The 24631-nt window shown below is 43.3% G+C and overlaps 1 protein-coding gene across 1 annotated transcript in view; it reads right to left on the reverse strand.

Annotated features, from left to right (window-relative positions):
* LOC6550071 (rho guanine nucleotide exchange factor 10) overlaps positions 1–21106 on the reverse strand; it is a 95594-nt gene extending 74488 nt beyond the window's left edge. The window contains exons 1-3 of the mRNA XM_001977532.3: positions 20926–21106; positions 2444–3056; positions 1158–2324 (exon numbers count right to left, since the gene is read on the reverse strand). Of these exons, the coding sequence (XP_001977568.2) occupies positions 1158–2324; positions 2444–3020 (1744 nt within the window). The 5' untranslated portion in view covers positions 3021–3056; positions 20926–21106. The remainder of the gene's footprint in view (positions 1–1157; positions 2325–2443; positions 3057–20925) is intronic.
* Positions 21107–24631: the final 3525 nt, after the last annotated feature.

The raw sequence follows: 24631 nt of genomic DNA on the forward strand, positions 1-24631 counted from the left end.
GAAGCAAAAAAAAAATGAGAGAAAAAGCGGGACCGCAAAAGCGGACTCATGGATCGTATCGCAGGGGCCGAATTGAATGGGGTTCGCTCGTCGTTCGATGATATGATGGTGCTGATGCTCGCTCTGCATGCAAAGTCGCTGATAAAAATATATAGAAACGGGTAGAAAAAAAGGGGGGCGTTGCGCTTTCCGTCCAGGGGAGCGATAAGCGAAATGGGGAATAAGTGGAAAAGTTGGGAGATTGAAAATGTGTGTGGCAAGTGGCGAGTGGCGCGTTGCCATCTATTGGCAGCTTGGCAAGGCTGAGTGGCGTCATCTGGTGTGTTTCTTAACTTGCTGGTGCCGCCACCTATGGTGTTTCAGGGGAAACGTGAGCGCCAATTATAATACTCACTTGGAGCGCTTCTTTTTACGTACAGAGTACCATGTAGATAAAAGGATTTTGCGGTTTAAAGTTCTAAATTTCCCTATGTTCATGCAAGCCACATGCCATCTTAACAACGGACAGCCTAACAAGCTAGTTAGACAAAAAATATACAATAAACTTGTTTCTCATATACTCCGTTAAATTATTCATATAAATATGTGAATATGATTTAGAGTACCTAATATTTAGAACGCAGGGAAAAGGTTTCTGTCTAAAGCGTGGCGCCATCTACAGGCAGAACAAGAAAAACAAGTATTATTAAAAAAACAAGTACTTTTTCGTTTCACTCAATGCTCCACCTATTGGGAGCAATGGCAAGCGGAATGCGCAGAAGCGCCACCTTTGGAGTTCTTCTGAATTCAAATGAAAGTATAACAGTTATCTTTGTGGCACAAACATTTGTTTATTCCATAAAGTTCTAAACATTATCTCGAATATTCTTTTCCTTGATTTCTTCTGCACTTTTATATGCACAGATGCGAATGTGAATTTATGATTTTGAAATGGTAAATCCAAAGAATAACGTCATGTTCGAAAATGGTTTTTCCAACAAGATACTAAATACCAAAGCCATATAAATGTATTTATAAATATAGGGAAATCAGGGAGCTCAGTTAGACAAAGGGTAAATAACTTTGATTTTAGTTCCACGTTTAGCAAAAAATGTCTTCACAGATTTGTTATAATTGTGCCTTTTATCACTGCAAATAAAATGGGCTATCGAACTCACCCGATAAGCCGGTATCGTTGATGCTGGACGTTGAGGTGGAGAAACCGGGTAGTTTCCGCCAGCCCTTGCGGCTCCAGAAGCTCCTTGCCTTCGACTCCGTGGCGGTGCTCTGAACCGCTTGGATGCCGTTCCCACCTGCAATCCGGTGATTGGGTCCCGGATCCTCGGCGGCTCGTATCCTGGCGCAGCTGAGTATCCGGCGACCACAGGAGGCTCGCGTGAGGAAGCTGCTGCCGCCGCCACCAGTCATTCCAGCCTCATCGTATACAGTGGCCGCTCGCTGGAACGAACGACAGCTCTGAGTGCCCGCGGTGGGCGCTTGGCGGGCGCACTTGTTGTGCTGCGTTTTGCTTAGACGCAGGCTGCCAATATAACTGGCACCGCTGCTGCCGCTGAAGCCGCTGTCCAAGTCGCCGCATGTGGCGGTCAGCAGCTGCTCCACTCCGCCGCCAGGACAGCCGGCAGCTCCCTTGCTCCTTTTCCCCGCCTCACCGCCGCCGCTATCACAGATGTTGTCCGCCGAGGCGGAAGTCAGTCGGGCCAAAATCGTGGGCGGTTGGCCACTGGCTGCCGTTACACTCACACTGGGTTGCGGTGGCGTGACCTCAGCTCCGCCAGCTGCCGCCGATCCTGCGCCTTGTGGCTGTTGCTCTATGCACTTGGGCGGACTCTCCGGCATCAGCATGGCCTCCACACTCAAATTGAGCTCCCCCAATATCTTGTGGTGTCTGTTCTGCACGCGACGCAGCTCCTCCTCCACCAGCGTCTGATTGAGCGAGCCAGCCGAGTGGGAGCCCACTGTACTTCGCAGATGGTGACCGCCGCTGGTCTGCAGGGCAGCCGCATTGATCTCCTCGTAGAAGTTCTCGCTCTGACCCATGCCCGACTTGGTGGTCAACTTGTGGTAGCGCGTTTGGTAGGACTGCAAGGTGGCCGGGCTCACCAGCTGCTTGTTCTTCTTTCCCTTCGAGAGCAGCGCTCGAATGGAGTTCGGTGGCGGCTCTGCCGTCGGGGAGGAGGATGTGGTGGCGTCCACCACCAAGGAAACTCCTCCAGCAACCCCTCCTCCGCCGCCGCCGCCTGGGGTAACCGCGCCCGGCACATTGGAGTGCCTCATGGCGGCACCGGGTTCGTAGTAGGCATACGAGTAGTCGTGATGCAGGTGGACTAAAAAAAAGGGCAAATTAAGAGTTAGTTTGGCATAAATATATGTGCTCTGCTTCTATATTTTCTAGGCATATTTCCCTATACAGGATTTTATAAGATTTGAGCTACAATATATTTACCAGTGTGCTGGTGGTGCTGCTGGTGGTTGAGGTTCCTGCCGAGGGTCTTGCTGTGCCGCGCCGCCAGCTGCTTGAGATGATATGGGGATGTCTCCAAGGTCGCCGTTTCATTGCAAATCTCAATGGCATCCGGATCTGGATCGGGATACCGGGGCAATTGTTGTCTCCGGCCAGAAGTATTCACCGGCGAGGAACCACCGCCTCCGGTGGCGGTGGGTGGCGGATAGTCCGGCGGTGGTGGAAACTGCAGGCACTGCTTAGCCACGCCCCCGTGCACCGCCTCCAATTGCTGCTGTTGCTGCTGTTGTTGCTGTTGCTGTTGCTGCTGTTGCTGCTGTTGTTGCTGTTGCTGTTGCTGCTGCAGCTTTTGCTGCTGCTGCTTGAGTCGCTGCAGTTGCGTCTGCTGCTGCGTATAGTAGTTCTGATTCGAGTGCTGCTGCTGCTGCTTCAGCTTGGTGTGGACCAAGACCTTGCTGGCCACGCCCCCGCCCCCGACCACGCCCCCCTGGCCCGTAGTGGGCGCGGCCGTCGAGCTGCTGCCATTGTTGCGTCTGCTGCCCAGGCCCAGGCTCTCCATGGCACATGGTGTGGCTGCTGCGCCAAAAGCTTCGATCTGCAGGAGAACCATTAATACAAACTTAATTAAAGGTGACAAATAAAGGAGCAAATGTTAGGTTAAATGGAAATACAAATTGCAGCAGCTGTTCCTGGCATTGGAAAATGAGGAAAACAAGTTCCTGGAACTTGGAGCAGTAAACTGGCTTAGTAAATGCGGTATTAGTGGTATTTGGCATTCGCGCCACAAGATGCGAGTTCAGAGAGCCATGCGAGCCATTCCCTGCCACAATCCACATGTCGCCGTGATTAATTGCCGCTAATTCAGCAAAGTCTCTACTTTTGATGGCCGAAGGGTCGGCTGGCTCCTTTTTTGTGGACACGCTTCAAAGGCCCAGCCGAGCGGTAATTGAAAAGCCGGACTAAACGAGAAATGACCCTGGCCAGTGGCCACAAATGAGTCAGGTGGAGTCGAGGCCAAGATGATGGATCTCCAGCTGTCACAGGTGAGTATGCCACATATAAATGGGCAACGGGCCCCAAAGCGTAGGTTAAGTCAAAAGTCCGACGTGGTTTATGAAATGGAATTCATCTTGGAGTTTGGATTTTGAAACGGAATATATTTATTGAACCAAAACACCTTAAAGGATTGCAAGAAAGCTAGTGACGATCGCACCTTCAGCATGCCGTTATATTAGCACTTCTGTAACGAAAACTATTGCACTAATAATACACTAATTATATCTTGGCGGTGGGAACTCTCTCATTTTTGCTGGCTTAATTAATTGCAAGCAAGTTCGATGAATGTGCAGTTTATTCAATAATTTCAGCTATTTCACTGCGAAAACAGGCAGCTTTTCCCCCCTGACAAATGATAATGTCAGTGGCTGGGCAAGATTATGATCAAGATAAAGGGCAAAACTGCAAGGAATGCCGAGGAGCTGGACTTGCATGAGCCGGAGGAAGTGGAGGTCCGATAATGTGCAGGGGAACATAATAAAGTTGACGATGATAATGCCACCAAGTTATGAGTGGATATCCCAGGCCAAGGATTCTTCGTGGTAGCAGACAGAAATTCAATTGGTAATTTGAGTAGAGGTCCATCCCGGTTCTGGATTCTTGTTTATCCACCAGCTCGCTCCCTCTCTATTGGGATCGCATGCCGTCTCTCTCCTTTTCCCTGTAACTTGAGACAAGTCTGAGAACTGAGAACGGAGAACGGAGAACGGAGCACTGAGAACTGGACACGATCTCGTTGGCACAGCAGGTCCCCAAATTAGCGTCTAAATTTAGCTACTCAACAAATTGAATTGAGCCCAGCGAGGGGCAGCGCATGCTGTCTCTTTCGTCCAGCATGCAGCTCTCTCTTTCCCTTGAATATATTTATTACTTTTTGCGTTCCAGAGCCTGCAGTCCTGCGTTTTAAAGCTCTGCGTGCACTTGAAGTGGCGCAAGGACCGGGCAGGGTATTAGGGGGATTAAGGGCTTCCAACTTCACGGGGGAAAACATCAAAAAAAAAAAAAAAATAAAAAAATAAAAACCCTAACGCATACGCATGCCATTGTCAACAGTCAGATACAACAACAATAGGGGGCCAGGGTAGCAGGCGGTGAAAATGTGTGAGTTTGTCAGGGAGTAAACCACTCGAAAGGCAGGCCAAGGATTCCCATGGAACCTCTTGAGCTCCCCTGAAATCTTCACCGCTCCGCGATTCCCCCACATATACGTATTTATATATATATATATAAGTATATATCCTATGGGGGAGCCTTAAACCTTCTGGCTACCAGTGTAAACTTTGTGTTTGCCGACGCTTCAACCCACTTACAAGGATTCATATATGCGTGGCTGTTTTTTTTATACACCGTATGCTCTCTCGTTAGTTTGCTCGCTTTTGTTTTGGATTTCCTGTTTTCTCAACTGTTTCACAATTTTACCAAGTACCCATTGCCAAAAGGTTAATCGGGTATATACAGCCAAATGGGGAATATGTGAAGTGGTACGATTGCCTTAAGGTAAAATGGGTATATAAAACAAATGCTAACTACGTGCAGTATATATGTAATCGTTATTGTAAGAAGGGGTATCTGTTAGTCTGCTTATTGCGCGGGTTCGCCTGCTTATTTCACCCTTGTTTTCTCATCATTTTCCTTCGACCAGCGAGCACATTTCCCGAGCACACGCTTTCCCAAGCAAAGTAAACTGAATCGAGTGGCAGCGATGCGAGCGAGGAAAAGCGAACAAAAGCCATCAAGCTGCGTCTTCCGCAGCTGCGTTAAGAAAGCCCCCACTTCCTATGCCAATATCGCCGCTACTCAAGTGACTTTCGCTGATTGATTGGGTGGTGACCCCGATGGGGCACTTAATTAGAAACACACGCATACGCGTTAACCGAAAAAAGGAGTTGCTGCAGCTGCGGCAGTACTTTAATGCGGGAATTGAAGGCCAGCGAGCAGAAAACAGCTCTGCCACACTCGCAGAAAAAGGGCTTACATTATTTCGAATTCAGAAAAATATATGTTAAATGGCCAATGCTATTATTAGCTAAATTTCGACCTATTTTGTTTGAGAAAGTTGTATTTATTTCACAAGAACACAGATACTTTTGTATATTAATAAACAAAAAATGTATGAATTCGCTTTTTCTTTTCTTTTTTTTTTTGTCTTTTTTTTTTTCTGCCAGTGTAGCGCTCCCTTCGAGTGGCTGCGTGGCGCGTGTTTTCTGCCACAAGGGGCAGGGCAGCAACAACAGCGAACAGAACGCAACGCATTGCAATAATTATATGCTGAGGCAGCAGCAACAACTGCAACTGCAACTGCAACAGCAACAGCATCAACAACTGCAACATCAACCCCAGCAGGCTGGCCCCTGCAAAAAAGTGTTGCATGTTCTTCTATCATATTTGCAATTTATGTGTCGCCAATTCACTCAGACTACCCCTCCTGCTGCCCCCCAGAGGCATCCTCCCGATTCTGCAGCGGATTCCCCCGTCCATTTGTGGCATGTTGATGCCCGAGTGCGAACAAGTAATTAGAAAACATATTTCGAAATTGTTTCGCCATCCGTTTGTGCAACTTTGCGGCTCGCAGCTGTGCTGAATTCAAAAGGGTAAGAAATTCCGCTCCGACTTGCAATCCCAAAGTTCAGCTGGATTCCACCTAGTTATTCCCCTTTTAATTTCTCCGAAATGCATCTTTTGATCTTGCCGTGGAAGAAATTTGCATTCATTTGGCATGGACTTAAGGAATAAATTCAAAATTCAACGCAAATCAGAGTTGGAAAGTGCACTAATCATTGACGAATTGTATTTGTAGGGCTGACAAATAACTGAAACGAATTATTATTTCTGTAATTAAGTGTACGATGCTTAAGGAGTTGTTTCCTAATAATACGCCAATGTTTTCAGCACTACATATTAAAATTTTACATTTTTATCGGCTCTCCCTGTTTTAAATCCCTCTTAAATCCTCCACCAGGAACAGCAAGCTCCATTCGAGCGCCAGTTCCATATTGAATCGAAAATCCGCTTTTAAGACCAATTAAAGGGCAAACCCACTTTTGGACAGGGTTGCCAGGCCGAAAGAAAGCTGGCTTTGGCTGGTTTCCAGCACGGTTGTCACTCGCTTTCGTTGATTGTTCTACTGGGTGCATTGACTTGCAACGCATCCCCTCCGTTGCGATGTGCCCCCCCTTTGAAGCACCCCTCGCAGCCATGCAACCATTTTTACCCCGCATTGCGTGCTGCATTGTCAACAAGTGCGAGTGAAATAAAAACCCGGGACAAAAAATGCGAACAGGCAAAGTGAAAGGAGCAAAAAATGTTAAAGGGAGTACAGAACACAGAATATGCGAGTTTTTCTTTTATATTTCTTGTTGTTTTTTGTTTTATAATTCTAGAGGAAAAGGAAAATGGGGGAGAGCTAGTTTCCCCTAGTTGCATCTTTACATCCTTCAGCATGATTTCCCTGCATTTTTCCGCACTTTTCACCGAGTGTGTGTGCAAGAAAGTAAAATGAATGCATCCCAAGGGAGTTGAGTTGAATTAATGTTAATTATGATGATCAGTGATGTGGGAATACCTACTCTATATCTATTTAAAAACAACATAATATCCGAATTACGAATAGCGCTATAAAGATTTTAAAGGCAGATAAAAATCCTATGTTCATTTATAATATTTAAATACATATTATATGCACCACTAATGATGATGATGATGTTGTGCTCGCCCAGATGTTTGGGGGAATAGGTAGAGATAATGGCAGCAATGATGTGCGCTATCGCTTAGTTACCAACTTTGCCCCCTCGGCGCCCATGTACAACCCCCTTGGAGGCCCCCACTTCATTCATGCTTCATTGGCCGATAAGCTATGTACATTGGCTGCATGTGCAACTTTTCCTGCTCCTCCTTTGAGTTCGAGTGTGGACTTTATTTTCTCTCCTCTTTTTTAGGCCTGATCTGGCTTTCAGCTTTATCTGTGGCATTAGCCTGCTTACCACGGCACCAGGCTTCTTTTTTTGCGGATTCTGGGCATGCTGAAGTGTCGTTTTCATTGGAACATTTTGTCAATTGCTTCGCTTTCACTTTTGTCCCCACATTTTCCATTCAGTTGACTTCGATTTTTTTAGAGAGTTTGCAGTTTGATTAAAGCTGCCCCAGCGATTCAATGTAGAGCAGCTTGGTTAGAATTAACCACAACTATAATGTATACATTTGAATCAACTTTCATGTAAATAACTATACACTTTTAATTACATTTGGAAACATTTTGTTTGGTTGTTATTACTGTGTAATACATATGTATAATACTTTGTGTCTTTGAAGAACCTATGCATGGTAATCATCTTTATAGGGATTCAGGGTCAAAGATCTGTGTTTTCCCCCTGGTTTTCACAGTTGCGTTTTTATACACTTGACAACAAATTATGCAAAATGTGAGTTTCCCGAGGGGACTTTTCCACTTTTCTGTTGTTATTTTCTTTTTATTCCTGCAAAGGATTTTGCGCCGCGTTTCGTAATTTTGTAAGAGCAAACTACACATGCTCCACATAATTACAAGGCTGGGGATCGGAGTTTCAGGGCTGGGGCATTCGTCCATTGTTTCCACCACGAAACAATGCCACATGCCACATGCCGCATACCACGCATTGGATTGGGCGTGGGTCACCTTCGCTCCTCGTCATCTGAGTGCAAGTATGAATATGAATATGAATAGGTATATGAATATGAAACTGAATCCGAGTTTCTGCATCTACATCTCCATCTGCAACTGCCAACGTCGCCAGCTTCATCTCCTTTATTTTGTGCACTCAAGCGCCTTTTACTTTATGCATAATTTCTTGGGCCCATGTGGGCTGGGGGTTGGGGGTTGGTGGGGAGTGGGCGGTGGGTGGTGGGTGGTGGGGTGTAGGTTTTTGAGAGGTTGGCGAAGGTCATTGGCCCTAAGATTTCTTGGCATTAGAGATCTTGGGATGTGCCACTGGTCAACGGATGTGAATTATGCATAGCTCTTTCCTGCTGAAACTTTCTTCGTCTTTGGGGGTTTCTTCTCTACTAGTAATTAAACTTGGCACATTACACGCTAAGAAATGTTACACCCTTTGCCTCATTCCATAAGCCCTACACAAACTCTTTTTTTTTAGGTGCATCTCTCTTATTACACGATTCATTTTTCCAGCATGTATAAATGATTAGAAATCCACCTACCAGAGCTACACATAGCGAAACAGAACTAAATATAACTTGAATCCCTTAGCACAATCACTTATTACCCCGCAACCATATGTTCCCAATCGCAGTGCCATTACGTCCTGGTTTTATTGTGCTCATCTATCTCCATGCATATTGCAACACCCGTGTTTGTGTGTTCCATTAAGAGTAGCTCTTGGGCATGAATGAATGCCATCATGCTCGTCATCTTCATCGTCAGTACACCACTTCCCACATTCCCCTTGATAAGGACAAGTGGCATACGCGGGCTAGGATCACATGGGACCATCCCGAACCCGAAGCCAAAAACCCTTTTGCGGAAAAGCCAACAACGCTGGGGTGAAAGTAAAATTACACTTGCAGCGGGTGGCATTTCCCCATATACTACATACATACACATATATTTTTTCGTTTTTTATAATTTCCCTTCTTTTTTTTTTTGCAAAACGTCAAAGAGAGAAACGTTGACGTTTGTGGTCCTCGCATCCGAATGACAGGGGAGATGCCCCGCGAGTTCGTTAAACCTTCAAGCATCGAAGTTTTCATTTCTTTGCCCACCAGGAGCAACTAAATCCTTGGGTGCTGCTCCTCCTCGTGGTTCTTATTTTCCTCCTGTTTTCTTTTTTTTTCGTTTTTTTTTTTTCTCTGTGCAGCATTTTCATAGCCTGCGGCAGGTCGCGACTCCCTCGCAGATACTTTGATGCCAAGTGCTGGGTAGCAGTGGCAGGTCCCCTTTCGAATCCATGGTGACACTCGAAAAGTTAGTGGCGCTGACAAAGCTCACACGCCAAGAGTCAATGACTGTTGTCCGGATCCCTGGATTCCATGGGTTCCACGGGCTCCATGCGTTCTATGCGTTATATGGGCTGCATGGACTGGGCTCCTCCGGATTCGCCTGGGGGTTAAACAACCCGGCGAGTGCGTTGCGTTAAAATTTAATTAACAGTCAGACAGCACGCACTTTTCCAGTGAAAAGGTGGAAAAGCTGACAGCACTTGGCACCTCGCCAATTGATATGCACCTTGATTTGAATCCGGCATTTTCTAATTGCACCCAACACATTTCCACACCTCACCCAACCACTCGCAGTTCAGTTAAAGTCTTGCAATCAGAGAAGTTGGTTCGTTTGGAAAGTTCTTAACTCCAATATTGCCATACTTGACTTCATAAGTTGCATATATACTTTTAAATACTCACTTCCTTTAATGTGCTAATATTCTTTATAAGTCTTGCACTTGCAGTATATCTTTCCTTATAAATTGCTCGAACTTTCCGCAGATTTTTGCAATGCCACAACATTTTCCCCATCTTCTCTACTACAAAGATCACAGAGACTTGTTTGCTAATTGTTGCTTGTGGAGTTGGATTGCCGGGTTGGATGGTTTTATCTAACACCTGTCATTTGATTGTCAATCTGACACGCGATCAAGGGAAGCGTCATTAAAACGACTTCAGGCTCCGAGATAGCCAGACAACGTTTACAAGTTGGTCAGTCGGGACTTTAGCTACCGCCCTAATTAACAAACAATTAATAAATAAATATGAACACACCCGACGCGATGGGCGGGGGAAAAGGGTGAGTACATATCAGGAAATTCCGCGAATCATCACTTCACCCCATAATTATACGTATAGTTTCGTGTCTGGCTCACTTGACACCTCCTAAATGATGTCCTGCCCCGGGGCCAGTGTCCCAGTATCGGATCGCACACCATCCGCCATCCGCCATCCGCCATCCGCCATCCGCCATCCACCATCCCAGACCCGAAACTCATCTCGGACATTGTGCGCTAATTGATTTTGCCGCTTAAGTTTACAACGCGTAAATTTCCCGCTGAAATGCAACCGAAACCGCATTCAATCCAGCCAACTGGATGCCATGTGATGCGGCTGACCTCGAGTGTCCACTGTCCACTGTCCGTTGTCCACTTTCCAGTGTCCAGCGCACAGTTGATGGTAATCGGCTTATGACCGCCTGGTTATTGTGGTTACTCTGCCCCACAGAGTTTCCCCTCCTTCGGCTGAACTTTTGGTTTTGTTTTTCCCCCGCCTCTTTTGTTTTTTGTAAATGATATGCGTGCAAAAGTGACAGCGCTAATGGGCAGCAAAGGCTGTCCTACAGTTGGGATCCATCTCGAAATGTACTGGAAGAAAAGCACACCATAGTGGATTTCAAGGAAAATATAAATACCCTTTCTCAATGACTTGTAAGACCTTCAAACAATATGCAATGCAAATACCACTTCATTGAGTTGATCAATTTGGTGATAAGCTGATCAGGGATACTTAGTGTAAGTATACAAGGAGCAACGCCATTTCTGGCAGTGTACTTGCTCGCCGTGCTCCATCTGACGCATCCTAGAGCTTGATGAGACCGAGGATGATGCGCTCAATCAGATGCGCCCAATAAACTTTGCGGCTACTTGGCATTGTTCGAATGCCGCAACGGCTGGTTGGCGGCGGCTCCAGGAGCGGATTGGTATGGGGGAGCGGATGAGGATGAGGATGAGGAGCGGATCGGATCGGATCGGGCGGCCGGAATCCCTCACTAAGTGGCCAAGTGGTGTCCCACCAGTTGTTTGTCGGTTGATTGCTGTTATGTGCTGGTATGCAGCGCTTAACACGCCAAGTCAATTAAATGTTCGCTTCCGCAACTTGGCGACTTGGCGACTTGGCCAAAAGGAAAGTGTAGCAGCCAGGAGGACTCAGTTGTAAGCGATGCACTCAGCGAAAAGAGTCGCAGCAATTCTGGCGAGAAATTCTCAACTGAACTTTATACACAAAAGCTGTCAACAAAATTATATTTGTTTCTAATGTTTTTCCTCTCTTCAACATTTTTGTTCGTATTTAGCGCAATAGATGCGCTTAGCTGCTTTTTTCAGGTGCATTGATGGCTTGCCACTGGCAGCTCAAAGCTGCAACAATGAGCTCTGTGTGCAACTCATGTTTGATGTATCACACACTTGGACGTGGAATTGGATGAGGATGGAGAACCGAAGCCAAGGATATGGATATGGATATGGATATGGTTGTGGATGTGGCTGTGGAACGGCTGTGGAACGGCTGTGGATGGATGTGAGCACTGGACAAAGTGTCGATGAAGTGTTTATGGCCAAACAGCAAATATTCGCGCAGCAGGAGAACAAGCTGCCTGCGTTCCTTTATGAGCAGCCATTGTTTTTAGCAATGGATACATGTACATGCCTTTTCAGCCCAACAACACTGCGATGTGGATGTGGATACTGATCTGGATCTGGATCTGGATGCGGATCTGGGTTGTTGCCACGGCGAAAGTGAGACGCTTAAGTGTGTGGCTGCCTAATCGATTTGCCAGCGAAATTGTTGGCATTTCCGTTGGGTGAGTGTGCTTTTATATTATAACAAATTTTATTTAGTATCTTTTCCTTCTTTTTTAATATTATTTAAGCACTGATTATATATTTCAACTTAAAAGGAAACTGTTTCAAAGGATTTGTTGAACTTTTCCATTCGCTGTCTAAATTATTATGGTATGTACTTTGGCCATTTATGTAATGATTTACTTTGCAGGGGAGGGAGGGAGAATCCCCCGAGAAGCGATTTCTAAGGCAGGAGGAGGGAATCCCCAGATGAGGCAGTGACTCGACAATTACGGCACTCAGCATTGGGCATTCAATTCGCGCCGCGTCATCGTTTGCAGCCATTAGAAGCCGCAGTTGCAGTTGCAGTTGCAATTGCAGCTGAAGTCATCGCAGCGGCATTAACAATTAATGTGCCACAGCTACTGCTGCTCCACTTGGCTTCACTTCGCTGCAATCCAATCTCGGACAGCTTTCGGCCAACTCTCCACATGGAGAAAAATATTTGTGGCAAATAAGATATTTTTTAATTATCAAAGATTACATTTTAACTAGACTATATTTAAAAAAAAAACGCTGCACAGCAGCTAACGTTGCTTAAAGTGCAATAAAACCGATTTGATGCTAGCTGCTTTTTTTTCAAGTGCATTTACCCTCCTTCTGCCAGACGTTCATTAAAAACGTTTAAGGCGGCGAGTAAATTATAGTAATTGCGCATACGCCGCGTTAGATGGGCATGACAATAGCAAATTGTTTGGCATATGACAAAATGGCACCCCTGCGATGAGAGCTCCTTATTCTCCTCCCTCGTGGCCACTACTCCTGCGGAATCTCGGGTTCCCCGGAAGCAGCCATCATCTCAGAAAAGGAAACTTCACGGATTAGTTCTGCCTGTCGAAAGTTGAAAGTTGGGGAAAGTAGGAGGCTGGGGTAAAAACAAGATAGAATGCTATAGTCCAGTTCCCCGACTATCAGATACTCAGCTAGTGGAAGTGCAAACGAGAAGTTTCAACATTTTGTGGAATATCGGTAGAAATTGTGGAAAAAGTGATAAAATAAAAAAAACTTAAAGATTTAAGTTCACTTCAAAATCCGATGAATATAAGTTGAGTTATGGAGTTTAGAACTTCAGCCTTGGGCCATTTATTAATTTTTTTGAATTTCTACAAAAATTTCCAGCCACGGGTATAATAAATGAATATTGAAATGGCATTGCATAAAGAATTATATATTAAAACAGTTATTTTTTTAAATTAAATTACCAAGGTACCTATACAGCTAATATAAAATCAATCAACGCCACAAGCTCCATCCCGCTGAACGGCAAAACCAAACTTTCCCACATTACAGTTTACACAAAATCCCCATTTATTTGCCTAGTAACGAACGCCCCTGCGCGTTCCTTTTTTTGCGCTGTGGCCTGTGGCACACATAAATTAGCCGGCACTAAAGCGAGTCAATTTCGCTGCACATTATGGCTCAAATTATCAATGCCCATAAAGTATTTCCTCTTTGGCCCAGCGGAGGGAAAAGTTAGTCCACAAAAAGGTTCAAGCAAAAAAGCTGCCTCCACACAAAATGCGTTCATCACGTTTCCTCTTTGCCGTTTTCCGTGAACTTTTTTTCCGTTTAGTACGAAATAAATTTAAGGAAAGAGTTTCGTCCTCTTTGGGAAGAATCATCGGGGCGGAGAAGACTGCAAGCTGAGACGCCCACAAATGCTAACAAGTGAGGGAGATGGCAAGTGAGCGTGTGAATGAGAGGGCGATATAGAAAAGGACAGAGCGAGGAAGATGCAGCGAATCTTCTGGCTTCACGCTTCAAAATATAAGCTTCCTTTGCACTTAAAAAAAACAATATTCAGAAAGCTAAAAACTAAAAGAAATAAAATGTGCCTTGAAATATGGTAAATATATAAAAGTTATGCCTTAAATATGTTTTTTAAGCCTATTTTCTTAAAAATTGACAAAATTCGTTATTTCAGCTGAGTAGAAGACATTTTTGGAGCTCCGTAGATACTTTACAGAACTTGAAAAATTTGCTTGGAATATTTTTTTTGCATGCGTATTGATTTATTTTGCTGTGTAGCTATCTCTGTATTCCTGCATTTCTCCCGCAACACCGTTATAAATAAATGCACGTATTGCCATTACATTTCATTGTTCAGCCAACAGCTGCCAGCCTCGAGCCCGGACCAAAATCGTTCGAAGAGTCTGCAGCCCCCACCATTCTTTCCGCCTTGGTGGATCACCCCCCCCCCCCCCCCCCCCCCTCTGCAGCCTTGTGGGCATCCCCATCCTGCTGCCTAAATGGCGTTAAATATGGCATTGATGATCATTATCAGTGAACCGCCTGAGTCCGCATCCCCAGTTTTCGCCCCCCAATTCGCGTTTGCCATTTTTTGGTGTAATCCAATAGCCCCATCACGTCCAGAGCTTTATGTTGAGGTGTTAAAAATGTTTTCTTCTCCGGTTTTACTACTTTTGAAATTTTTTCTTTGTTTCTTCGCTGAACTTTTTTGTTGTGCAGGCGCTAATGAAGTCGGGCGACTGGCAATTCAAATCGTAAAAAAGAAAAGAACATTTCTCGTCACGAATTAATATTTGCCATTCCCTTGGCTACACCTTTGCTCGCCAGGGGCGTGGTTTTCATATGAGGACGATCCCCATGCCCCACCATCACCACTATCCCCCCACCAAGTGGCAGCCGTCTAATGAATGCTCCTCCAACGCCTGTTGCTGCTGCTGCTGCTGCTTCATTTCCCGATATCGGGAAACGCCTACCCAGAGGCTCATTTATAATTTTACGCGAATCGCCAGAGATACATATGCCCCCTTTGGCATCCCGATACCAAGCTCGATCCCCCTGGAATCCGCGGATCTGGCAGTTGCAAGTTCACGATCGTGCTGCACGTTTTGTGGCATTATTTACGGATACTCTGCGAGTGTAGAGGTACACTCAAAGAAAAGTGAGGCCGAGTAGGAACAGGGGAACATAAATATTTAATTTGCAACTAATACTTATACAAATCGGGGCTTATCTTTCTTTGGTTTAGCTTAGCAGTAATAGTCCACTGAACTGTAATATTCAAGAATAAATTGTAACATACTTATTATTAATTAAGATTGATAGAAAACATTTCAGTTTGTGGGCTTTAAAATTGAATGGCAAGTATTTTTTCGCTGTGTTTGGAAAAGTGTTTGGTTAATTATTGCGGCTTATAATAATATAATTTCGAAATTAACGTATATAATTTCTTGCTGTGCAGATACTCGAACTCTTTGTTAGCCTAACAAGTTGCCGATTGGCCTGCCACCGCTCTTAACCCGCTCTCTTAACCCCCTGTCGCCGTTCTACTTGCACATTAGCTCCTCTGCCAATAATCATAATAATTTACGACCACCCAACAGCGGATTTCGCATTGCAAAGTGGGAGAAGCCTTTGGAAGCCTTTGTAGGCACTTTGTTGCCTTTTCTACCTAGCTGCAACAAGGGGCGTGGCACATCTGCGTGAAGCAGCCACATCTCGAAATGTATTCACTGCAAACTTAAATGCAGATCACAGTGGGCACTCGATGGCGAACAAGGGGCCATCACAGTGGGACCATTAAACTGAATAATTAAATGAGAATAATTTCCACAATATAAATCCCTAGACAATTGGGTCAAGGGCCCTTTTAACCGGAGCGTGATCAATCCTTGAGTTTCGCTCCCCACGCAAAAACTAAATCCAAACTTTGGGCCAACTTTAGTTTTCCACTCGATCGACGTCTAGACACATTGGTCCATTGAGAGTTGGCGAGCAGAAGTAAACAACTACGATGTACTGAAAGAAAATTGAGTCACCTATTTGTTTGACAAAATAATAGATAAATGATACCTATTCTATTGTAAAGAAAAGAAAATGAATATTTGTATGTCCATAGAAAATATTGAATTTTAAATATATCAATTGAATGATATGTGTGATTCTTTGCAGTGCAGTTGTAAAAGTTTTCAGATTGATTCGGGCATAAAGCTTTGGAGCGAGCCATGGATTGTGGTTTTTGGATTGGGCGCTTTTGTTTGTGAAATTGGCGCTTCATTAGAGCCCAACTTTGCACATATTTGTTTGCATACTGCAGCCATTTTGTATGCGATTTTTCATTTAAATATTTGTTCAATTGCGCGTAATTAATCGATTTACAACGCATTGTTTGCTCTGCCGTCGCGCTATTCTCCTCCTTTCTTGTATCTACCCCCCGCTTTAGTTCCTTTGACTGTGCTTAACCGCAAAACTCATTTCAATGTGCGGCTTAAGTGGATACCCAACAAGCGCCAGGCACCTGACCCAAGCAAAAACAAAATCAAAAACCCAAGCCAAAACACAAGCCGTAACCCCAACCCATACCACTGCTACCTTTCCATCTCATTTGATTGTGCGGTTAGTTTTGGGCACGTAATTAATACAATTATGTACCGCCAACAAATTGAAATCAATTTCGCCTGATGGGACCAACGTCAGGCAGCTGGGAGTCGCCATTCAGCGGATGCCTCCACTCTGCTCTTCTTTCGCCGGCCGGCGGGGAAAGCAATTTTCATAAAAGTTCCTCATCTCGGCTGTCAAAGGATCCAAGTGCCGCGGGAATCGCTGCCTCCGTGAGTGAGAAAATGATATTTAAGTGCATTTTGTAGCACGCATTTAATGCAACGAATTGGGAATGCCCTTAAAAAATATGTCAATTAAAAGTTTTCAGCAGGAAAGTATACTCATTTATAACCCCAATTACATATATTATTTTATGAGGTGTGTCTGCGTGAACCGTATTTTCCTTAACATCTTTAACCACTGGTTAAATTTCCCAGGCTGTGGCAATATTTGCTGCAAGTTTTTTTGCCCAGCCCAACAATGTACAAACGATGATGGCCAAAGCTCCTGTCTGACAGTTTTTCAATTCTCATTTCCGAGCGCCACCAGCAAAGTCAACAAACCAAATTGCCAGAGTGTATGAAAAGTGTTGACAAACATGCGAGTGTAGGAAAGGGGTGTTTGATGCCGAACAAACAAAGAACCGACTGGCGGGCTGGCCGACAGTGTGGAACAGGAGCAGGGCAAAAAAATGATTTAAACAAATGAAAGGAGGAGAAACAAAAAACCAGAGCAAAACGAAGCGATTACATAAATTCATTAAAATTAAAATGTTTGCCAAATGGAAGTCATGCAAACAGAAGGCATATCCAGATAGACGGCAAAGGACCGGGCATTTGGGCACCGAGGATGCAGGACAGTCGTTACAGAACAGCACAGGAGTTGGAGTTGAAGATACAGATGGAGCTGAAGCTGATGCTGGACCATCTATATATAGATGGGGGCCGGCATTTGCCAGATGTCAGTTGTCGAGGACCCAAAGAGTCGAGACGAAATGGAACGTATGCAGAGTGGCATCCCAACTCTCTGAAATTAAGCTGAATGCAAATGCGAAACAACGACGCCAAAAATCCGATACCTGCCACTTTGATTTTATCATGTTATTGATCAAAATCGAAAAACGAAATTTATATCATTACTTTCTGGTTATGCATAATTAACGGGACCAACTATCTAGGTAATATCCTACGAAAATATACCCATACTAAGTCGTACATTGAACGGCATTTAGGTATTACTTTTGCCAAAGTGTAAGTGGATTAAACGGAGCCGCTGACTTTCGGCCAGTCATTCAAGTCGGCATGGAGAATCATTTGAAGCCTGTTGGCTGAATATGTTGCCAGGCAATTCTAGGCCTAGGCCTGGACCCCTCAGCGCCCAAAACAGCGAATCCCCATGCCCACTTCCATATTGGCAACAATAAAACACTGTGAATGACAGACAGGGAAGTTCACAAGTTCAAATGCAGACGCGGCTTAGACAGCAGTGCGAATGTCCAACGGAGCACGATGGGGTTGAATTTACAGATTACAGTACGGCACAGTGGTTCCAAACTAATTTAAATCCTTAGTTCAAAGTCAAATCACGTTTATAATAGAACAAATACGAATTAACTTCAAATATTAAGTTTGAAGTGGTTCTACTTCAGTACTATTTCGATACCTAATGCAATTATCACACTGTTTGCATCACTTTTTTGTCCGGCACCCACTGCACTGCATAAGGTGCATATGTATGTTACTTAATTGTTTGTTTGTACGTGGGCCAAATTGCAATGCCATTTGCAGGAACAACAACAACAAGAACAACTGCAACAGCAAACTTCATTTCAAACTCCTTCTCCTTTTTTAAGCCCGTTCTTCATTCGCACAAAATGATGCGTATAAAATGCGCATAAATAAAACGGTTTGTAGCCCACGAGAAAAGCCAAAATAAAATGGAAATCGACGACTCCCAAGTGCTCTACCCAATAATAATATTTATGAAGTATGACTTCGCAGCAATTATGAAAATATTCTCAGTATTTAAGAACTCACGTTAATATTTCTCAGATAATTATAGCATATGAAAAAGAAGTAAGCCGTTAGTTTTGAAATGAAAGAAGTTATGTTTTTATTTTACTCGTACGTATTCGAACAGAACAGAAGCCTTTCATCACACTTTGATGGCAGTGTATTGGAGGCTTAAGCTAAACGGTACTTGTTCGGAATACCCAAAAAAAAGGCCTGCGAAGAGTAGCGGATAAAAAATGCCTTCGAAGGCTGCGCATGCGTGGAGCTTAAATGCTTTTGGCATACGTCAAGTGCCAAGCGTTTCTGTCTCTTTCCGCCGCCTATGCCCGACTCTCTCACACTCTGGCCCCGTCTCTTTCAGCGACTCTGTTCCTGTCCCTGTCCTTGTCTCTTTTCCTGTCCAAAGTCGCATCCGTGTCTGGGACTTTGGTCCGTGAGCTGAAGTGACGTCTCGTTTTCGATGTTGCCCCGGCAACAAAATGTCATTCGTTGCGCCCGTTGCACGCATTCCTGCACCCATCTTCACCCTTCCCTACTCTAGTCCTTGCACTGAGATAAATCACTGCAATTTTCTTATGTGTTTAATTTGAGATGCACAATTCCTGGCTCGAATAAAAAGAAAGCCAAAGTAAAAATTGTATACCATTAACTATCTATATCTTTATTCAGCATGTGCGGTTATTTTATTTTGAATTTCTTTCAGTGTGCATATCCTCATGCGTTTGACGTTTCGCATTTTTCTTTCCGTTGTCCCTGGCTTTATTCTATTTTGTTTTTTTCGCCGCTTCAATTAGAAATTCATGATTCGTGGCGATTTCTTTATGCCCGTAACGGGCTGATGAGGCAACTCTGCTGTTTATTTTCTCTGCATTAGGGTTGCCAGGTCGCCGGGCGAGCGGCGCAGGAAATCGCACCTTTGCCGGGATATTCAATGTATCGGGTATTTGGCTTTGGGGAGTGGCTCAATGGAAATTTATACCAGTCGACGACATCATTATAAAGTTTAATTTCCTCTGTCCGTTAGTTGGAAGTTAGCGTTTTATTTTAGGTTCTTCAGCTGCAAGGGCTCTCAAGGGATTACTTGAATTCAAGCCAGTTAGCTTCCCTCTTCATTTTGTGTTTATAATCAGTAACGGTTTCAATTACAGGTTCCTTAAGTGACTTCATTTTGTAGCTTCATGTCTTGGGATTTATAGCAACATTAAAATGCGTGCCTAAAATTCCTATATTCTACTAGCTCAATTTCAATCGAAAACAATCAAATGCCAGTTGGCCATTCAAATAGCATTTAATTAACACACAGACACTATCCCCAATGGTCGTTATCATCGTCGTTGAGGTCTGTATGCAGCGAAAATGAAATGAAGTCATTACAACCACGAGTCCTCTGACACTCTTATATAATGCTGATAATTTCATTAAATCCGGAATTGCTCAATAAAAAATGCAGCACAGACGTACGCACTTGATTTTCTCATATATTGCTGATGAAGTGGAAGCCAGGCTAATTTGTAATTTCATTTTAATGTTCATATATTCTCTCTGCAGGGCGATAATTAAAATTAGATGGTAGGGATCGTAAAAATGACAACATTGTTGCATGCTACATTCGAAAAGATTTGCTGCATTGCACAGGAAATTAAAGAGGATAAAAATGTTAGTTTAGCTTGACACTTTTCTGTTTTCCTTTCGATTGCGCTCAAGTTGGCTTGTGGGGAAAGTTGTTTAGAACAGGACTGGGGGCCGGCAAAGACCCCTCAAAAGAGAGCGGCAATAAAAAGCCATTGAAGTCAACTGTAGTGCAAAAGTCAATGAAACTTTTATTACCAACATGCCACACACACACACAAACAACGTGGCAAAAGGATTACGGGGGCGGTTAGGTTAGCTAACCCGTGCTGGAGGCGCCACAAAAGAAGTGCAACAAACGACTTTTGTTTCAGGCAAAAGTTGCGTAAAGAAAAGGCATAAAAAAAGTCCTGCCCCCACTGGAATTTGAAATCCTTCCCTGCCAGGAATGTCAACTCTGAACTTTTTGCAATTAACCCACGAGAAGTGGCCTACATCACCACTAAGCTTGTTTTCCCCCCTACTTCATATTGATTGGCATTCTTAGAAAGGCCGGAAAATGGATAATTCACGTTACAACTTTGAGAAATATTACAGTTCTGGAAAATACTTGGAATCAATTTATTAATGTCTATTTGCTGTAGTTAAATCGATCCACAGTCATCATACTTTGTATTCCTTTAAGTCCTTTAATGATTTAAATACCTGTTCAGTTTTTGTTTGTTTAAATAAGACTACTACTTAATCCTCCTCAAATATCCATTAAAAATTAATGCACAATATTTACTAAGCCGATTACGCTCGCATTTAACATACTAATTTATATTTAAAATTCAATTAAAACTCACTAATTTTACTTTTAGTGCCATAAGCTCGTTATTAAACTCACCAGAAATGATGGGCCAGTCTCCTGTTGTTTTGCATTAGGTTCCTTTGTGGTCTTTGAACTTTGCCTCACTCCAAATGCCACTCGAAATATATAATTTAATTGCGTAATTAGGCCGCCGGCAACGACTGCAAATCGAACTGCAATTTAAACTCTAGGGAGTGCTGTTGTTTTTCCTTTTATCTATACATATATTTATTTAGTTGGTTTTTTTTTTTTGTGTTTTTAGTTTTTTTCCGATCTTCGCTGCGGGTGCATTTTGCAGGCTACTAGTTTACTGACAGTTGCCAGTTTCTGATGTCGTTTTACTCATGTTGCTGTCGATCTTATTGAATGCCCACTGGTGTCTTTCTCGTCGGCTTCTTTAGGTTTCTTTGCATTTGTATACATTTTTTTCATGCACACAGAATTTTTGCAGCTTTAAAAATGAGCTTTAAATACGAATTTGGCTTAATTGGGCATTACATTGAAATGGTTGAAGACATTTTTTTGTGGCACTTTAATTTTTGCGGTATTCCGGTTGCACAGCATTTTTCTATTTAATTGTGGCTTTTTTTTGTACACATTTGTGGCATTTCGATTTCAGTTATTTAATTTTGTGTTACTTAAATCTAGTATAGATATTTAGCATTTTTTTTTGTGTATGTACGGATGTACGGATGCAGTTCCACTACCGACATTTTATGTTGCAAGAACAGTTTTAGATTTTATTGGAAAGTCTTTCATTTAACTCGTAGAGTTTTCATCACAATTTCAAAGATTATACGTTGCTTGAAATTTGAAGCAGCCATCACAATGCAATTTTATTAAATTAATTTATCCAATGAGTATCATCACATTTCACATTTTACTAGTTTTCTATCAATAATTTTCCATAAAATTTATTTTAATTTGTGATTATGGGTAAGGAGGTCCTAATTAATTTTGTACAGCCTTTACATAAATACGAGTATATGTAAAATCATTCTCCGTCATTTAATTGCTTCTGCAAAAACCTATAAAGAACAGAAAAATGTATTATTAGGACTTTTACGTTGACCCTTGCATTTTTCCACAACCTCTTTGGTCCCCCTATCCATTATTTATGCTCTGCCCAAAACCGCCGATCAAGCCAAGTTGGGTGGACCATTGCAGTATTGGAGTGGACCGCGAAACACTAAAAGGCCACTTAAGTCATAGACAATCCAGCCCACCCCCACCACCAGCATTACCTATTGCTCTTAACTTATCAACATGGCAATTTCTTGCCATTCGTCCCCCCAAAGAGCCCATATTCCTTGGATTTGAAAAAGTTCTGGGTCGGAATCTTAGTTGGCAAAGGAAAGCGCCATAAAAAGCAAAAAGCCTTGAGAGCCAAGTTTTTCGAACGGCTCAAGAGACGGAAGAGCAGCTTCAGATGAAATAAAAAGCGGCAGAAAATAACGATGTCGAAATCACTTTACTTACAAAATGCAATAATACGTACAACTTCACCACCTTCACTCCACTGCGGACTATAAATGTACACTCTAACAAAATTATCGCCGTTTGCTTACTCTAGAAACATAAAGTACATAACTAATTATAATGTATAGTAGAACATTTTAGCTGAAATTTGTTTTCATTTAAATAATATATAGGCCAGCACCTGCAATATTTTTTTGTTAAACTTTTGCTTTTTAGGTTATGCAACAAATTTATATTTTTTAGTAGGACTTTTCTCTAGCCCTAGAACTGTCCCTACATTTTAGAATCAAATTCCCTTGAAGTATTCGTTTTTTCGTGTGCAGCTTCTCGCCACTCCCACCGCACTTCCCCATCAGTGGAACATTAGTAACGTTTACAGGCTTTTGTTGCGCCTCCCGCTCAAACTGCAAACTTAAAAAAAATAGGGATGGGCGCGTGATGCCAATGGAAGCGTGACACGATGATTTCGAGGATAAATGGTGAAGATTCCAGTGAAATTTTGTGTCGTATCACAAAAGATACCAGAGAGTATATTAAATATGCATGAAGGAACAGATAAGAAGATACAATATGTGTATACAAAATGTCACCACTTGCCCATCTCTAACGTAAGCCCCATTCTCGCAGCTAGTTCTTCTGCTTTATCTGGCTGTTGGTATGAAAAAAGCCAAAGGGCATATGTACAAGATATGCAAAATAGGAGAAAGGGAGATGGCAGATGTGGCGGGGGAGGCGGAGGAGGCGTGGCGGTGGAGAAAGGTGTGGGGGCGGGTGGGGGATCGGGAGAGAGCGTGGAGAAGAGCAAATTGAAAGCCAAAGCGGATTGCCATTACTTAGAAGCGCGTTTCAAGCTTCATTGAGCGCTCTGGAAAAGCGTGGGAGGAAAAGTGGTCGCCAGGGGGCGGGCGGTGTGTGATGCCATTGCAGTTGTAATAAGCAATTCTCGCAACTAAAGGCCGACCGGCAATGTGTCTAGCAAGAAGTGCCAACGGCCCATTTTTAACAGTGATACACTGAGAAATGCCCACACTCCACAAGAAAAGAAACTACTTTGTAATGAAAACTGTAGCAAAACCATGTTATGTAGTGGATTTAAGGATAATACTATAGTAGATAGTAGCTTAAGTAGTTTAAAGTTTAAAAAAGAAAAGTAATTTCTAATGAAAATTGCAGCAAAAGTACATGGATTAAAGGATTTAGATTTCATGCTGATTATGTTGAGGAAAATGTTACTGCACTGTTCCTTGCTTATAAGGGGGCTAGTTAGCCCACTCCCCCCAACTCAACCCCAATTTGCCACCAGTTTTCAACCACCAACTTTGCGTTGTGCAAAAAGTCAAATGCGCTTATAACACTACACAATACCAAAGCCGCATTTTCAGTTCGAGCTGCTGGTGCTGCATATTCGAGTTCCAGTGCTGCCCACCAGCGATTTGCTAAATTAGCTATAGCTAGCACTATATAAAGTGTGGGTTCTATCACGCAAAGAAAACTCAAAATAGGTAGATGTAGTTTAGGGGAAAATCAAGAAAAGTATGTAAAGTAAACTATGGAAACATTTATAAAAAATTATACCATTTAGTTGATAACGATGGTTTTTATATATTAGTAAGTATATTATTATATATATTATATTATTAGTATGGTTATATCAAGTATGGTTATATACCAAGAAAGATATACATCAATCAAGCAGCACATAGAAAAACCACAACTTCCGTTTGCTGAAATGTTTTAGAAATAACCCAAAAATATCACCAGCCAATTGACCAACTCCGCCATGGGCGCCGGGATGGGGAGAGGGGGAGGGGGCACTGGAGGGGTCACGGGGGTTAGAGTACCCCTGGCAGTGACAGCAATAGCGACAGTTGCACTGCAAGCACCGCTGAGCTTACGACTGCCGGGCGACTAATTGGTTTACTTGTGGCCTTTATTTTTTGCAGTTACAGTTGTTCGGCCCGAAATGCCAGCAACACTTTTTAAGCCATAATTGCGTGGGTTGGGTGTATGGGGGGGGAGGGTCTTGCAGGGTACTCCCCCGCATTTTCTGCGACTCAATTTTCCAGGGGAACCGAGGGGCAAAAAGAAAAAAAACCAAAAAATTGCGAACCACACACGAGTTAACAATCAATTAGGGTCCGAGTTTCCTGTGCTCGATTTTTACTCTTTGTTCCCATGTTAACCTGTAAATTGCGCGGAGGTGGGGGCAGTCAAAGGGTTAAGGGGCGTGGCAATGTCTGGGCTTATGTTTGCATTCGCCTTT

This window comes from Drosophila erecta, unplaced genomic scaffold (assembly GCF_003286155.1).
Source record: "Drosophila erecta strain 14021-0224.00,06,07 unplaced genomic scaffold, DereRS2 tig00000126-arrow-pilon, whole genome shotgun sequence".
NCBI lineage: Eukaryota > Metazoa > Arthropoda > Insecta > Diptera > Drosophilidae > Drosophila > Drosophila erecta.